The 18,164-nt window shown below is 39.9% G+C and overlaps 1 protein-coding gene across 21 annotated transcripts in view; it reads right to left on the bottom strand.

The window, feature by feature from the left end:
• The window catches only part of LOC141389991 (sodium/iodide cotransporter), a 459,732-nt gene that overhangs the window by 117,750 nt on the left and 323,818 nt on the right, over positions 1 to 18,164 (bottom strand). For all 21 annotated transcript variants that reach the window (XM_073962363.1, XM_073962374.1, XM_073962368.1 and 18 more), the window contains 2 exons: positions 13,744 to 13,961; positions 7,402 to 7,549 (listed from right to left, as the gene is read on the bottom strand). In XM_073962363.1, coding sequence (XP_073818464.1) covers positions 7,402 to 7,549; positions 13,744 to 13,954 — 359 coding nt within the window. In that variant the 5' untranslated portion in view covers positions 13,955 to 13,961. The remainder of the gene's footprint in view (positions 1 to 7,401; positions 7,550 to 13,743; positions 13,962 to 18,164) is intronic.

The following is an 18,164-nucleotide window of genomic DNA, read 5'->3' as shown; positions in this document are numbered from 1 at the left end:
ATAGGGAATTAGGATAGTGAAAGAAATGGAATTTATCACGTTATGATAGATGGAAGACACTCATCGAGCGAATTGGGTATACGATTGTTTCGAGGAGAAAAAATAGACTGGGACCACCACCTTGTTGCAGCAAAGGTACGTACCCAATTAAACGTATAAAATAAAGTACAAACAGATAGAACATGGATGTTGGGCATCGGCAAGCTGCAATCACAACAGATATTCGCAACAGATTACACTCAACTGTTCCAATTGCTTAATGAAAACACTCCTCGTCCCGCTAACATATCAACTGAATGAAAAAGTATTGTACACTGCATGCAAACAGCCGCAAAATCCATACTTATGTACTACAGACCTTCACCAAAAACTCATGGTAGGAGTGTCGGGTTGCTACAGAAGAGAAAAACTAGTAAAAAAGTGTCAGTCGGCTTTACCGACAGATACATATATACCCTCAGCACATTGGCTGCGAAACTTTTACCTCCGGACAGATCGAATGTATTTAAGGTCTCTTCAGAACAGGACATCAGGACATTTGAACTAGCCGACAAAAATATGGATTAGGCATTAACTGCACTAAGACACAAATGCTGAACTTTTGTAGGGCAGGTACCCTTAGGGAGGACCGATATGGGCCATTTTAGAAGTTAAACTAAATTTTGATAAAATATTAGGAGATCCAAAGTTTGGACCAAATTGGTTGCCCCATTCAAGTGGTATCGTTCTAGCATTTTAGTGACATTTTTTAAATATTGGGGAGAAGTGCCGAAAGTTATGGACCGGTATTGCCCATGAAACTAAGTTTGGATATAATCGGTTGAACAGTTGAACAGTTGATATCGGTTGAACAGTTCGAGAGTTATCGTGCTCTCCGACCGCCACATATGGTGACATAGGGGTTTTTTTACACCTTTCGGGATGTTTTCCCAAGAAATATGGACTTGCCGCTGAAAAAACTTTTACCGGCTTAATGGAGTTAGCGAATACAAATCGCTTCAACAAAAATCAAAGTGATTCGAGAGCAGGTCTTAAAGTGAACTTATCCAAAATTTTGTGTGAGAGGTACCAGAAGGAGTACACATATTCGAACCGGATCTATATCTGGTAGATATATTAGGATGTGCAAAGTATAGATTACATCGGTCACTACCTTCAAAAAATGTTTCCGAATATTTTTGAAGTTTTGTGGGGGAGGTACCTGAAGGAGTGGACCGATATAGCCCATCTTCGAATTTAAACTATGTTTTGATAAAATATGACGAAGTTCAAATTTTGGACCGCATCGACAGATCCGTTCGAGAGTTATCTTGCGCTCCAACCACTACACAAGGTGTCATAGGGGCTTTTAGCAACTTTCCGGCCATTTTCTCAGGAAGTATGGACTTATCCCTGATGAAACTTGTACCGTCGTATGGGGGGAAGTGAATACAAGTTGTTGCAATAAAAATCAAAGCGATTCGAGAGCAGGTCCTAAACTGAACTTATCCGAAATTTTGTGTGGGAGGTACCCGAAAGAGTGGGCAGACTGAATTCATATTGGAACCTAATCTAAGTCTGGTAGAAATTTCACGATGTGCAAAGTATGGACCAAATCGGTTACGCCCTTCAAGAGTTATCATGCCCACAAATTTTCCGAACATTTCGGAACTTTTGTGGGGGAGGTACCGGAAGGAATGGTCCGATATAGCTCATCTTCGAACTTAAACTAAGTTTGGATAAAATATTACGAAAGCCAAAATTTGAACCGAATCGGTTCATCCGTTCGAGAGTTATCGTGCGCACCAGCCAGCCAGACGGACGGACAATGCTAAATCAACTCAAAATTGTCTGAAACACATTTCGTCCAAACATTCTTGGGGTCTAAAACCATTATTTCGATGAGGCACATTTTGCCCGTATGAAAGTGTATATACCCTTTCTAGCCTAAAGGCTGAGGGTATAATGATGTATATAGGGCTACTCTACAATCCGTAGCTACGTGTAGTGCACGAGTTATTGGGAGAGAGGAGAAATGTTTTGTCCATAAGAAAAAGAGAGAAATTGATAAGCGGGAGTGTTAGCCTGAATGAAGTCCGAAAATTCATCCAAAGAATGAAACATCAATCTGATGGTCCCTGTAGAGACCAGAAAGGTAATTTGATAACTGATACTGACAGTGTTCTCAGGATATGTATATGCTGTTGGTATTCAATTCCAGCAAAGATCCAATCTCAGAAGATAGTATTGAATGTATACAGCACGGCCAAGATGTAAAGACAGCAATAAATCGACTGAAGAATAATAAGGCAGCAGGAGTCGATGGCATAAAAGCCGAGCTGTTCAAAACCGGGGGCGATATGCTGATAAGGTGTAGGCATCAGCTTGTTAGCACCATCTGGCAGGAAGAACGCGTACCCGACGATTGTAAGCTGAGAATCCTGTGTCCCGTCCACAAGAATGAAGGTAAGACTGTATGCTCCAACTGCAGGTTATATTGTCTACAAGATAGTGTCACAGATAGTGTGGAAGAGCTAAAACCAATGTTGAATAAACTATTTTGGTTATGCCAATGCAACGAGTTGGAGACAGGTAAAGGTTGTTGTTCCCAAAGCTGGAAGACTTAGTTACGAAAATGCTAAAGCCTTTATGCCCATAAGTCTCTAATCATTTCTGCTTAAAACACTCTAAAGGCTCATCGACGTGTATATTCGAGAAAAGATGGTGAACTCAAACCACATATCTTCAAGTCAACACACTTACCTCAAAGGACACTTGACAGACCCAGCCCTACACGAAGTCGTTAGGACTATCGAGAAGGATAAAGAAGGCGCTTTCAACAACGTTAGCACCTCAGCAATAGAACAAGCTCTATATAACTTCGGCGTGGAATCATTCATCAGTCGTTGGATATCCACCAAGCTGCAGCGTAGAGTCGTTAAAAGCAACTGCTGCCTGCAATGATGCAAGGCTACGTTCTCTAGGAATGTGGAGAGATAGAGCTTACGGACATGCGTGCGTGCTTCTCAAACTACCGGGAAAATAGCAACTAATGTTGATTACTGCTCACCTGCAATAACTTTTGATCAGCCTTTTAAAGTTAAATTTCCCAGCAGAAATGAATGGAACAATAGAACACCATTGACGGGATACAACATCAATGTAAACACGGACTGCTCTAGGATGAACTGTGGATGCGGCTCTGGTGCCTACTCGGAAGAACCAAACATATATACATAAACAAAGCTACCTGAAGACTGCAGCTTGTAATATACTTCTACAGAACCACGCACCAAACTCAATAGGAATTTTTGTCGACAGTCAAGCGGCACTCCTAGCATTGAATTCAAACATTGTCACATCAAAGCTGATGAAGGAATGTAAAGAAGATCTTGCTAAGCTAGTTCTTACTTGGATACCAGGTCATTAGAGCGTCTGACCAGACTATTTCTTACTTTTATGCCAGGTCATAAGGGTCTTGTTGGTAACGAACAACCTGACAAACTAGCTGGAGCGGGATCTGCCTCTAACGATCTTCCAATGGCGTCAGTCGCAACACTAGATGGAGTAGTTAAAGGGGATATCTTCAAATACTTCTTGTACAAGCAGATATTAGATGGGACAAGACTGAAAATTGTAAAATATTAAAATCTACATGGCCACACTACAACATCAGACGTACAAAATTCATAATTAGCCAAAATCGACGGAACCTGGCAAGACTAATTGCGGTGCTAATCGGTCACTGAGTCATTGGTAACCATGCAAAGCGCCTACATATTCCACACAATGACTACTGTCGCAGCTACGGAAACGAAGAAGAGGATGAAACGGTTGGAAGCCTCCTCTGCTCCTGCCCTGCACAAATGCAAAAAAGATTGAAAATTCTATGACGGCCGTTCCTACTTGCTGAGACCACCGAACTATGTCTGGGAGACCTTCTGAGGTTTCTCAATTCATCAGGCTGGATATAATTTACCAACATACTATAACGGATTAACTATCCCTACCCGAGTGGTGTGGTTTTCAAAACGGTATATTTAACATACTAATTGAGGCTATGAAGATTAGAGCCACCAACCAAACCAACCTACCAGTTGTCTGTACTACCTGAAGTCCTTGCCTTATAGAAACCGGTGTATAACATAACTTGTGATGAATCTAAAAAGTTTTTTCCCACATAATTTAGATATTTCGTCCCAGGAATTTTGATCCGTGTAAAGCTTATGTACAAGTGGAGCGATGTAGGGTATCATATGGTCGCCCACGTCTTGACTATAGCCTCTGTTTACTTGTTTCCTGTATGATGTTTAATGTCAAAACAAGAAAGGCATATGTTTAAGTTAGAATTGATTCTACAACTTTTAATTGGCCCTATGAATTGCATAGGTATATTCGTTGAAATCTCCTCATTCCTATTTATTACACCCCTGTAATAGTATGAGAGATTTCAACGAATATTCACTTGACAACCGCCCTCTTGAAGCATCTATGCAGATGTCAACACAACAAAATAAAAAAAAAGACCGATCGACAGCTTGAATCGCAAGCAACACCCGCGCTTTATTGTAAGCATCGTACATATCGTTGTACATTAAGTAGAAAAGGTAATATCGTTTACCATAAATAAATACGGCAATTGAGCCAAACCTTTTATTAAAGCTATCGTGTTTTATTTTCTATTTCTTTTCATTTCTATTGACGGCGACTCGTACGCATTGGGCGTACTGGCTCCATTGGGGAGTCTTGCTACACTTGTTTCCCCCAAGTCCCTATAGTGCGGGCTAAACATTTGGTCGCTTCGAGCCGAATAAACACATCTTTGGCCCCACAGTTGATACAAACATTTCTTATGTATTTCAATTTAAAACTTTAAGCAATTAGGTATGTCATTTCTCAGTTCGCAATCTTTATCTTTTATCTTAAAGAAAACAAAAATATTGTCCATAACTAAACATTGTAGATGAAAATCGTAGTAGCTTTCATCTTGCATCCTATTTTTTGGGAATCGTAATATATTCATACCATTATTTACCTCCACCCTTTGAAAAGTTTTAATTTGTTAATGTTGTCGGAAACATACAGCCCGAAGTAAGCAACAGAATTTAGAAGGAAAACTTGTGTTTAGAATTGTTTGCATAAATAAGTTAAAAAAAGAAAAGTTCATGGAAATTCTCCAAGCTGCGTAAATGGACAAGACGAAGAAAAAACATTCAGGACATATCTAGCCATACAAAGTTGTGGAGTTTTTTTATTTCGTATGGCTAAGGATCTCTGACTAACTAAATCCCTTCTCCACTATAATTACTTTTGTAACTTTGTTGCTCTTTTCTTCGTCTTCTACTACTTGTTGTCTTTGCTGTTGTCACTTGACTTGAACGATTGACGAAGAAATTTAAATTTAATTTAAACAATGAGTGCTCGCTTGGTAGCGACGTAGATAAAGAGAGGCTGATGGAAGGGTATTATATTTACTCAGCAATCTTAGCAATGCTTAGCAAGCATTGTTAGTGCAAAATGTATCTGTTTTGTCCATGCTTTTCAATTTATATGCAGAAAACGCTTTTTGTGTGTTTGTTCAACTTTTCCACGCTCTCCTTCCTTATACTTACTTCCTTCGTCTTGGCGAAATAAATAAAAACATAATTAAGATTCGTCATTGTCATTTGACTGTTCTCATTGTTTGTTGATGTTCCCATTTCTTTTTTTTCAGTTACGAACGTTTTCTTGTTTTTGCATAAATGTTAATGAATTCCGTAATTATTTATTGTTGATTGTTTTGTTGTTAATCTAAGTTTTTATTAGTTATTCTTGTTATACCCTATACCACAATGTGGAAAAGGGTATTATAAGTTTGTTTTGGTAAAAATTCATGTAACACCGCGAAATATTCGTCGGAGACCCCCAATGTGGTATACCAATCTTCATATCTCGACGAGATAAAGCGATTTTGAGATGTGTGTCCGTCCGTCTGTCCATTATAAATTGTAAACACGCTCCAGGCCGCAATTATGGACCGATCGTCACGAAATTTTGTATGGAGGTCGGGTTCAGATCAGAATAGATCCCTATTCTTATTGGTGATGATCGTGAAATATTTAGCGGGTGAAATGGACCAAAAACATAATATTTATCCAATTTTCTAGCGGCTCTGTAGGTCTCAATAATAGTCCGATAAACGCGTAATTTTAAATAAGGTAAGAGTATATCACAAAGGAGAAGCTTGCAATTTGAGATGGCGATCGGATAATATTTAGAGGGTTAAATGGACCAAAACTTTTGTGTGAAAATTGTAAAAATTTTTAATATGCAGCTTATATCTTACTTCCTGGAAGTGACATTCCGGACAAGTGAGATATACTTGAAAGTGGAACGCTTGTCCTTTCAATTGATGCCAATTATGTTGGTGTGCATGATCAGATAACAGAGTTACAGTCTAATATATTCCGTTATTTGTTTATAGTGTAATAATATACTCGCTAGAAGTCGCAATTATACATCAATAGTCACGAAATTTTGCACCGGGTAAGAGTATAGGTCGAAAAAGATGCCTACAATTTTGAATAATGATCTGATATTCTTTAGCGGGTGAATTCGACCATTACTTTTGTATGAAAAATATAAAAATTTTATTTTTGGTCGATATTTTAATTCCTTGAGGACATATATATTTCGCAAAGTAGCCTACATATGGAAAAAAAACTACTGACCTTTCCTCTAATGTAAATTGCAATAAAGTGTTTGCTAGATAACGGGCCTACTGCCTAATATATAATGGGTTCTGTGTAGAGAACCACATTTTTATCCCATGCTACATATTGTCTCTCCAAAAGTTTATGTAACACCACGAAATATTCCACCTAGACCTCTTATTTGGTATGCCGAAATTCATATCTCGACGAGATAAAGCGATTTAGCGATGTGTGTCCGTCCATTAAAAATTGTAAACAAGCTTAAGGCCGTAATTATGGACCGATTGTAACGAATTTTTTAAGGAGGTTGGGTTTGGGCCAGAATAGAAATGATTAGTTTTTGGTGATGATCGTGATATGTTCAGGGGATGAAATGGACCAAAAACAAAATTTTAACCAATTTTGTAGCGGCTCTGTAGGTCAAAATAATAACCCGCAAAATTTTAATCAAAGTTTGAGTTTATGATGAAGAAGAAGCGTACAGTTCGTGTGAACTAAATTTTCCTTTCCTGCTCCAAAATGTCTTTGTCATGCTAGATAACTTTTTGGTTTCGGTCATATTTGATAATTACATTTTCACAATCATTGAAAAGAAGTTCCGTGGAGAGCGATTGTCCAGGGATAGTGGTATAGGGTATCCCATGGTCGGCTCCGTCCGACTATAGACTTTTCTTACTTGTTTTTTGTTGTTTTTGTTTTTAATTATAAGTTAATTATGCACAGAACTTACCTTAAATCTAAATATTGATAAACTGATGTTATGCCCAAATTAAAATAGACTGGCACAAATATAAAACAGACCAAGGGATAGGCACTGGCCATGCCATAGATTATTTCCCACATGGCTGAACCGCGATAGAACAGTTCACTTGGATAACCTAGAAAGGAAATGATAAGAAGAAAAAAAAAACATGTGATATGAAAACTAATAATTGAAATTATTTAGAAAATGTACGCAGATGCTAAGTTGGTTGAACAATTATGTTGGATCTGTTGTTGTTGTAGCCCCCTATAGGTGTAAGGTGTAGTATGTAACGTATTGTGTGGGAGAAAGTAAGAAAATAGTAAAGAAAATAAAATAAGATTAGAGGGATATAAAGCATCCACTTCCAGTCCAAGGAAGCGAGCTGCCTCGACTGGATGTGTCCATAACTATTCTGGTGTAAGGTTAGTCGGGTTAGCTGGACATGCAAAGAGGTTTCCCGTGATGTGTGGGGTAACTCCGCATTTTGGGCAAACATCCGAAATGTCCGGGTTCAGAGGTAGCTATTTAGGTACCTGTAGATACTAGATCGGAGTTGGGATAGTACCGATCTGGTATCTCTGGGTATTGACCTTTCATCATCACTAATGGGTGGTGGTTTACCACCGAGCACAATACTGCTTGTGTATTATGAAATGTAATTATGCACCATTTCTGTGTGGACCTGCTTCATGATCAGTTCAATGTCTTCGGGGGATGGGTCAGGGGGGATATGTGAGAAGTTATTAAGTTCGACGCTGTTGTCTTGCCTTATGGGCTTGGTCCTCTCGCTTGGTGGGTTTTTGGAGTTAAGATGGTTAGGGTGGTTTGGGTTTTGACATTTTATTACATGTTGTCTCGTGAGCAGAGTGCAGTGCTCTTTGACCTGGAGCATCTTGGTCTCATAGTGGGAATGATTTTGGGATGACTTTGAGTGACAACCGGTAGCAATTCTCATAGCAAAGTTTTGTATGGTTTGAAGATTGATCCACTGGGTATCGCTGATGCTTGGGGCTAGATTAGGGTCGCATAGTCCAGTAGGGGCGCCCAATGGTTTTGTAGGTGGTGAGGATTGTTTCTTTATCCTTCCCCAAAGTACTAGCTGCTAATACCTTGAGAATTTTTTTACGCTTCCCCGCATTTTCAGCTATTATCTTAGCATGTTTGCAAAAGTATTCAAGGTTGTCGAATATGACACCTAGTATTTTGCGGTTTTGTGTTTTGGGATTATTATTGTTGTTGTTGTAGCAACGCAAATATCTTCGATCGTGTATTCTTTCAGTTATCAGGTTCTGGTTCTTCTGTATCCGGACTAAACAATTCTGCAACTTGGACTGGAGACAGGTGAGTGGGATTAGCTGCGCAGCTAAATCAGCGGATCTCTCTCTTGATCATGGCGATCTCTCCTGACGTAACTGGGTGGGGGAAGCCTGTCCATTAAATCGTGGCAGAGTTGCTCACTACGATAACACCCAAGTAAATATTGCATGGACAGCATTATGTTGTGTTAAGGCACCGGTAAAACCTTCACCTCCTCATAAAGATTATCCACTGATGCCATGAAGTGGCAAACTGTTGCAGGCCTCAGGCCGGCATTCTGGCAGGTTTGAATATTCTTCCATTGTGTAGCGCTTACATTTGCATACCACGCTGGTGCTGCATAGCTTACCATAGACCGGAATATTGCTTTGTATGATGTTTGTTATCTCCCCAAGTGCTGGCAGGCCTATACTTAAGGAACTTGTTCCTACTTCTGATCTTATCGCATATAGCTGTACCTTACGGAATCAGTACAGTATATTCCTCAGATGGAAGAACAGTACTACGTCAGCTATGTACATATTTAATCTAACATCGAAACATTGACTATAGGACCCGACGCCAAGATCGTACAATCATGGAGGTCGTAATGTAATCTCTACACTGTCTGGAGTGTATGGAATTTCAGAAAGGTAGAGGATAAACATTTTTGGCAACTCTCTGTTTCCCTCTACGTGTTTTGGACTTCGTGCTTCTAAATTCCACAAACGACAGGCGTCCGCTCATATATGTGGTTGATTACCCAACGTTTCAAGCACGGGTGGAGAGTTGCCTTCTCTATATCCTCGAACAGCTTGGCATGGTTGACGTTTGCTTCCAAAAAGCAATATTTGGTCTAGTGGGCCCTTTGAAATGTATTTCTGTGTACATACGCTAGTGGTTGACGGTATCGAAGGCCTTCGATAGGTCAAGTGCAAACACGTCGCACAGCTTCTTCTGCTTCAGTTCGCTACTGATATGTGTGGATATGGCGTGTAATGCTATGGCTGCATAGCTTATTTTCCGGAACCCATGCTGATGTTGGGCAAAACTGCTTCTCATCGTGGAGAAGAGTAGTGCCTGTAGAATCTTTGCTACTGGCGACAGGAGGGAATGCGGTCTGTACGATTCAGCTCTGCTAGCATCGTTACCAGACTTCTGTAGCGGGACCACCCAGGCTTTCCAGTTTTCTGGTACCATATTGGTGGCTAACGATTGGTTGAGAACACTTGTTAAATACTCAACTCCTGGTTCATCCATTTAATGATTTCTGATGACATCTGCCATAGGGTGCCCCCGTGGTGCAATGATATGTACACCCGCCTTGCTCACAGAAGGTCGTGGGTTATATTCCCCGGCCAGGCAACATCAAAATTTTCAACGGAGGCAAAATACCCCTCAGTAATGTTGCCGACATTTCCTGAGTATTTCAGACATTTGAAACTTCTCTTTAAAGTGATGTCGTAAGACATGCCGTTCGGACTCGGCGATAAACAGTAAGTCCCATATCATTGAGCTAATATGAATCGGGGTGCACTCATTGATATGAGAGAAGTCTCCCCTGTCCCGTCTGGGATGTGTGGAACAATTATTATATATGATAACTGCAACATCGCCCATTGTAAATTTTGGTGGTACCTCCTTGGCTGGGGGCTCTTCTTATATGGCGTAGCATACTCCTCACACAAGGCGTCCTAACATCACCTAAAGGTGATGCACTGTATTATAGCTGCCATGACACAAATCAGCGGATTTGTTGTTGGACGGAGGTTAAAACATTTGGTCAGCAGCTTCACTCCAGTAAATACGAATAAAAGCAAAATTCTTCAATATTAGCCATATTTGTGCTCATGCACAAACCGAAGACAAGGACGAACAGACCCAAGATATATTCTACAAACGCTTAGAAGAAACATATGTCCGTTGTCTTGCCCATGACATTAAAATTATTCCAGGCGATTTTAAAGCCAAAATTGGGAAGGAGAACATCTTTGGCCCAATAGACGGGACATTTATTCTCCACAGTAAAACATCTGACAATATAATTGGGCTGATAGACTTCACAGCGGTTAAAAACCATGATAGTTAGCAGTACCAGATTTAAGCATATCGATATTCATAAGGGCAACTGGCTATCTCCTGATCAAAGAACAAGAAATCAAATTGATTACGTTGTCATAGACATTCATCGAGCGTGATACCACAGATTCAATCCCAGAAGATGATATTGAATGTATAGCGCCATGCCAAGATGAGGTAAAGACAGCAATTAACCGGCTGAAGAATAATAAGACAGCATGAGCCGATGGCATACCAGCCGAAGTGTTCAAAACCGGTGGCGACATGCTGAAATGGTGTATGCATCAATAAGTTAGCACCATCTGACAGGAAGAACGCGTACCCGACGATTGGAACCTGAGCATCCTATGTCCCGTCCATAAGAAAGGAGATAAGACTGTATGCTCCAACTATAGGGGCATAAGTCTTCTCCCTATTGCCTATAAGATAGTGTCAGGGATATTGTGCGAACGACTAAAGCCAATGGCCAACGAAATAATTGGACCATACCAATGTGGCTTTAGACCTGGCAAGTCCACCATTGACCAGATATTTACCCTGCGGCAAATCCTAGAGAAGACCCAAGAGATGCAGATCGACACATTTCACCTTTTTGTCGATTACAAAACAGCATGTCTGAATTTGGTATCTCCGCAAAGCTCATCCGGCTTTGTAAGATGACTTTAACTGATACTAGGTCCTCAGTTAAAATTGGAAAGAACCTCTCCGAAGAATTTTGTACCAAAAGAGGTTTCAGACAAGGAGACAACCTTTCGTGTGACCTATTCAACATTTTGCTGGAAAAGGTAATACGAGATGCAAATGTCAAAAGAAATGGCACAATTTACACCAATAGCCACATGTTACTTGCCTATGCTGATGACATAGACATCATGGGACGATCAGTAAAGGAAGTAACTGATACCTTAAGGAAGGTCGAAGCAGAATCTGCGAAAGTGGGTCTGGCGGTAAACGGCGAAAAGACCAAATTGATGGTGTCGACGCGCAAAGCGTCCATAGAGCTCGGACCATCTGTGGAAGTTGGTACCTACAATTTTGAGGTAGTTAAAGACTTCGTCTACCTCGGCACTGCCATAAACACAACAAACAACATCAGTTGTGAAATAAGAAGAAGAATTGTATTGGCCAACAGATGCTACTATGGTCTAAGTAAGCAATTTTAGGGGGCCATCAGGTCAATGATTTTGGCTTCTTTTGAGAATATTTTTAAGGGGGCCCTCAGACCAATGATTGTGGCTTCTGTTAAAAATATGTTTAAGGGGCCATTGGACCAATGATTGTGACTTTCTTTAAGGAATATTTTTAAGGGACCATCAGACCAATGATTGTGACTTCTATTAAGAATATTTTTAAGGAGGCCACCTGACCAATGATTGTGGCTTCTTCTAAGAATATTTTTAAGTAGCCATCAGACCAATGATTGTGGCTTCAGTTAAAAATATTTTTAAGGAGCCATCAATGACTGTGAATATTTTTAAGGGGGCCATCAGAACAATGATTGTGGCTTCTTTTAAGAATATTTTAAAGGGACATCAGACTTCTTTTAAGAATATTTTTAAGGGGGTCCTCAGACCAATGATTATGACTTCTTTTATGAATATTTTTTAGGGACCATGGCTTCTTTAAGGAATATTTTAAAGGGTATTTTGAATATTTTTAAGGGGGTCCTCAGACCAACGATTGTGACTTCTTTTATGAATATTTTTAAGGGACCATGGCTTTTTTAAGGAATATTTTAAAGGGCCATCAGACCAATGATTGTGGCTTCTTTTATGATTATGTTTTAGGGGGCCCTCAGAACAATGTTTATGGCTTCTTCTAAGAATATTTTTAAGGGGCCCTCAGTCCAATGATTGTGGCTTATTTTAAGAATATTTTTAAGGAACCATCAGACCAATGATTGTGGCTTTTTTTAAGAATATTTTTTAGGGGGCCATCCGACCTATGATTGTGGCTTCTATTAAGAAGATTTTTGAGGGTCCATCAGACCAATGATTGTGGCTTCTTTTAAGAATATTTTTAAGGGGGCCATCAGACCAATGATTGTGGGTTATTTTATCAATATTTTTAAGAGGGACCTCAGACTAATGATTGTGGCTTATTTTAAGAATATTTTTGAGGGGTTCATCAGACCAATGATTGTGATATATTTTAAGCATGTTTTTAAGGGGCCATCAGACCAATGATTGAAACAATTTTTCAGGGACCATCATACCATCTTTATCATTAAGGCTGAGGATGTGGAAATCTATACGATATACAAATTATTGTCCGACACCTTTGCTGTGATTGTTGTCTTCCATGTTGTGCTAAGCCCAAAATCATTCAGATGTACTACCAAAGAATGAAGGTGATCGAAAAACATGAATCCTCATTGATTTACACAGAGGCTAAATATCTATTCTTGTTGTTGCTGTTGTTCGGTTGAAGTGAGAAAACGCGATGAAAGCAAAGTGATGTCAAAAAGGTCAAACAAACTGTAAACAAGAAAAGTTTTGCGTTCGTTTTGTTTGGTTTTTTGTTCTACCAAAAATCTGACCTACACAACATGTGTTTTGGGAATTCTACTGTTCAATGGATGTAGGTAGGTGTGTACAACAATATCTACGTACATACATACCTACATTTGTAGGTACAAGACCTTGTCTAGTTGGAGCATTTGTTTCCGTATTGAGGAAAGAAAACAAAAACACAAAACAAAAAAGAAACTTTGCCACTACAAACTTGTTTTCGCTATGTTTTCCTTTGTTTTACTCAATGGACCCATCCCTAAATGAAGAACACGGTAATTTTTTGGATGATAATGCTGCTGCTGTTACTCCTCCCACTACTGTCACGAGACGATGTTTTAATACTCTCAAGGATGAAAATAGCTCAAAAAACAAGAAAATGAGCAGAAGAAGTAAAAAAATGAAAAAAAGAAGAAAAGAATAAAGTTCAAGAAGTACTTACCCAACACTGTTCGCACACCTAAGGTTCCTCGGGCAATTGATATCATTACGGCCACAATGGAAACACCGCCTGTTGCAAAAACATAATCCGCTTTACTGCGAGCTTTCTGTTTGCCAAACAAGCGTTTCCATAGCGGTGTGAATACGGTAAACGCGATGAACAAGGCAAACATCACATAATCCCAGCCGAGTGTATGCAGCTCTTTGGCCATGGTAAAGCTGAAATAAATCGAAAAGCAAAGCAAGAAACAGCAAAATCAACATCAGTGACATTAAATTAAATTTAATAATATATTGAGAAAAAAAATCTAAAAATGTTGCTGTCTTCTCAAAGGATTTGCAATGTTACGCAAACAAACACACACCGGTGGGTGTGTGTGTGGGTGTGCATTTTTCAAAACTTTGTTCTGCATGTAACATGTTTCTGCTTGAAAAACTTTTTCGCCTTAAATTAAATATAAAATTAAATTAATAAATATTTTTTTTGGGGACTAATAAAGTTTATGGCATGAACACTCTCATTGGGAAATTTATTAAGTAACTTTGTGTGAGACATGCGAAGGTTGCCCTGGTGAGAATTGGTCTCTTCTTATGTAATAAGTTTAAGTTTCTGAGAATCTACGCTACGGATAAAGTTAGGACACCAGGCAGACAAAAAGTGCAAAGCCACAAAATAATTATAAAATAATTTTCCCTGTAATATAACTTAAGGGGCAGGGAAAGATTGTCTCATGTCAAAGGCTGCTTGCTTCATATTCGATCCAAGTCGAACAAAACTTAGTCTCCAATATATAACATCCGGCAATGGAATGAGACTGACCACCATAACTGATCATCTCGAAATCTATACAGGCCGAAACAGCCACAAGAAACGATGCCAATAACTTCGTTATACATGGAAGACCCTCAACGATTGTGTTGGAAGTTCGATGTACTCAAAAAGCAATTATTGACTAAGATCAGTTACATTTTTGTAGCAAATGTTCGCACTTAAGTCGAACATCGGAATGCTGTAATTACAGCAGACCTTTATAACATACTCTACTAAGCTGGTATGATCGCGGCATCTTCGACACGGCATCAGTGTTCCGGCCTGCTGGTTTAGTGTACATATGTTTGTATGTGTATTGTTTTACTCTATTATATGTGCCGCTCCAGATTCTTTTGGAGACCAATTTGGATTTGTTCTCTTTGTCATATCCGCATCCACTACACTCAAACTTTGGTGGGATGCAATAGATGTTGTGAGTCATCCATGTGAGGGACTACGTTGCTGCATAACAGAGACCCCAGTAAGTCACCATCATCGGAATACGAGACTTCTCGCCGCCATCATTTTTGCAATTTAATTGCAATAGACTCCGAGGTAAGATCTAGTAAATACTTTTTGAGTCAGAAGAATATCACGGAAGCGGCAGTGCAGGAAACCAAGCTCAACAACAACTTCAGCTTACAGGGTTGTGATGATACTGATGAAGTATCGAGACTAGCTTTTTTGTGGAAGCATTCTGTTCAATACAGACCTCCTCGCTTGAACCTGGCTTTAATGACCGTACATGGAATCTATTGGAGGTAGCAGTCAGGTGTGGAACTGCCGAGGTAGGATTGCTACCTCTCCGATTATTAGCAGTTCTTTAGGTTATAGGTGCAATATTAGCCCAATTTAGGAAGGTCATAAGGGACTTTAATGCTTATCATGGGTTTTGGCATTCGGCCATAAGTAGACAGCGGAATCCTATGCAAATGCATATATGGTTAGGATGGTCGTAGAGAAAATCTGATTAGACAGAAACTCGTTTTATTACAAAATAAAACGAATTAGGCCCAGAAATTTTTGCAAATTTTGCATATCGTGCATATTTTTACATATCTGCATAAAATTAGCATATGCAAAAATTTGTGGTCTAAATATCCCACCGAAATGGCTGACATTTGCTATTAAGTCTTCGTTAGGGGTATGCAACTTTACAACTGAAATATATCCGCATAAGTTCACGTCTTCATATAGCCCCCATTGAATGGTACCTCCCGATTTTCGGTACTTTGAAGGTTGTGGCCTCAATATCCCACCGAAATGACTGAAATTTGGCATTTGGTCTTCGTTGTGGGTATAAAACTTTCCACCTGAAATTTGTCGGTATAGGTCAACGTCTTCATATAGCCCACATAGAACGGTACCTCCCGATTTTCGGTATTTTGAAGGTTGTGCCCTCAATATCCCTCCGAAATGGCTAATTTTTGGTATTACGTCTTCGTTGGGGGTATAAAACTTTCCACCTAAAATTTATCGGTATAGGTCCAAGTCTTCATGTAGCCTCCATAGAATGGTACCTCCCGATTTTCGGTATTTTGAAGGTTGTGGCCTCAATATACCACCGAAATGATTGAAATTTTGAATTTTGTCTTCGTTGTGGCCTCAATATCCCTCCGAAATGGCTCAAATTTAGTATTAAGTCATCCTTGGGGGTATAAAACATTCCACCTGAAATTTGTCGGTATAGGTCCACATCTTCATATAGCCCTCATAGAACGGTACCTCCGTATTTCTGGTATTTAGAAGGTTGTGGCCTCAATATCCCTCCGAAATAGGTGAAATTTGGTATTAAGTCTTCCTTGGGGGTAAACAACTTTCCACCAAAAATTTGTCGGTCTAGGTTCAGGCCTTCATATAGCCCCCATAGAAAGATACCTTCCGATTTTCGGTATTTTGAAGGTTGAGGCTGTGGTTACACATTCTCTATTTTATTGACTTGTCTGAAAAGAATTTTAAACAGGAAAATTGTACATGCAAACATTTTTGTACCTATTACTGAAATATTTGTTGCATAAGAAAATATGTAAAATGCATAAATTTTGCATATGCAAAAACTTCCCTCCGGTTATGTCACTCTCGAACTGTGGAATGGAAAGAAGAAAGTACCTCCGTTAAGTTTGGCGACGTTATGTTGACTGACTCGAAGATGTGCGCAAGTTATTTTAATCGACAATTTGTCGAGCACCCTGTGAGTGACAGGGTACTGCGTCGCATTAGATCTCTTCCTGTCGAGGAGGAACCCCTACAATAAACAATGTATGGTGTTGCAAATGCCCTCAGGAACGATAAGTCACTAAAATGTTGGGCCCTGACGATATAACAATGGTAATGTAGGATGAGTTGGGTGTTGAGTATCTTACGAATGTTCTTAACCTGTCACTAGTCACCTACATCGTTCACGAAGTCTGGAAAATGGACAGGGTAGTCCCACTACTGAAGCCGGACAAACCGGGCTAGGATGCCAGCAAAGGTGAATTATGGAGGACGATTTCGCTTTCGTCGCCAGTAGATAAGACTCTTGGGGCTTTACTCATATTGAGGCTTTGCCACAGCATCAGAATTAGTTATCCAGTTGCCGATCATTCCGTAAGCAGCACAGCACTGTAACAGCTCAGCACGTGATCTCCACACTTTCCACACAAGGACGAGAAAAGGGATGGGATATGACAGTGATTGCGGCTCTAGACTTATCAAAAGCTTTTGATACTGCCAAGCACTCCACGTTGTTTGAGGTCATCGAGCAGACTACCCTCTGGCCAACTTTTAAACGTTGGATAATCAATTATATGTGTGGAAGCCAGTCGTTCGTGAAATTCAGGAACAAGAAGTCGAAGCTCCTTGGAATGTTACATGGAGTTCCCCAAAGTAAGGTGATACCTCTGGAACTGCTTAACCTTTACAATTTCTGTATTCCACCTCCTCCAAACCAGCATTGAGATTGGTACGTATAAAGATGATTGTGCGATCTTGGCCTCGATTACCTTCCCTGATCTAATTTGTGAAAGGCTGAACACCTTTTCAGCGCGAGGAATATCCAAATATCCGCCATTAAGTCTACGGTCATTCTGTTCACCACATGGACTGGGGATATGATGAGAGAGTAAAATGTCCTGGTCGACGGTAGCAGAATTTCGACCACTAGCTACTCAAGAATTCTAGGGGCGGCACTGCGAAACATGTTCTCGTCGTCCGCACGTGCCACAGCTATCTGCTGAGATGTGGGAACAAGTTCCTTAAATCTATAGGCGACAACACTTAGGGGTGCATCAAAGAAACCTTGTTAACCTGTTAAAATACCGGCCTGAGAACTGCAACAGCTGCTTCCTCATGCCATCAGTGTACCATCTACATGAGGATTAGTAGTTTCTTCCTGTGCGGCAACACAATAGCATGCTCTAATTGCAGTACTTGCTCGGTTGTTACGAGAGTCATTCTTGTCACAGTAAAGTGGGTAGGATTCCTCTAACAAGGCATGTCAGAAGGAATCTTCATGATCTAGAAACAATAATTCAACGGTATAAGAGAGAACTTCTAGATTAGGCTTGCAGATCATGTGGTCCTCGGAGTACATCCAACCAATATATCGCAGTTAAAGAATGCCAGCTTCC

The sequence above is a fragment of the Musca autumnalis genome, unplaced genomic scaffold, assembly GCF_047663935.1.
Source record: "Musca autumnalis isolate F117 unplaced genomic scaffold, ASM4766393v1 scaffold_1, whole genome shotgun sequence".
Lineage (NCBI taxonomy): Eukaryota > Metazoa > Arthropoda > Insecta > Diptera > Muscidae > Musca > Musca autumnalis.
This window is presented reverse-complemented; position numbering and strand designations above follow the sequence as displayed.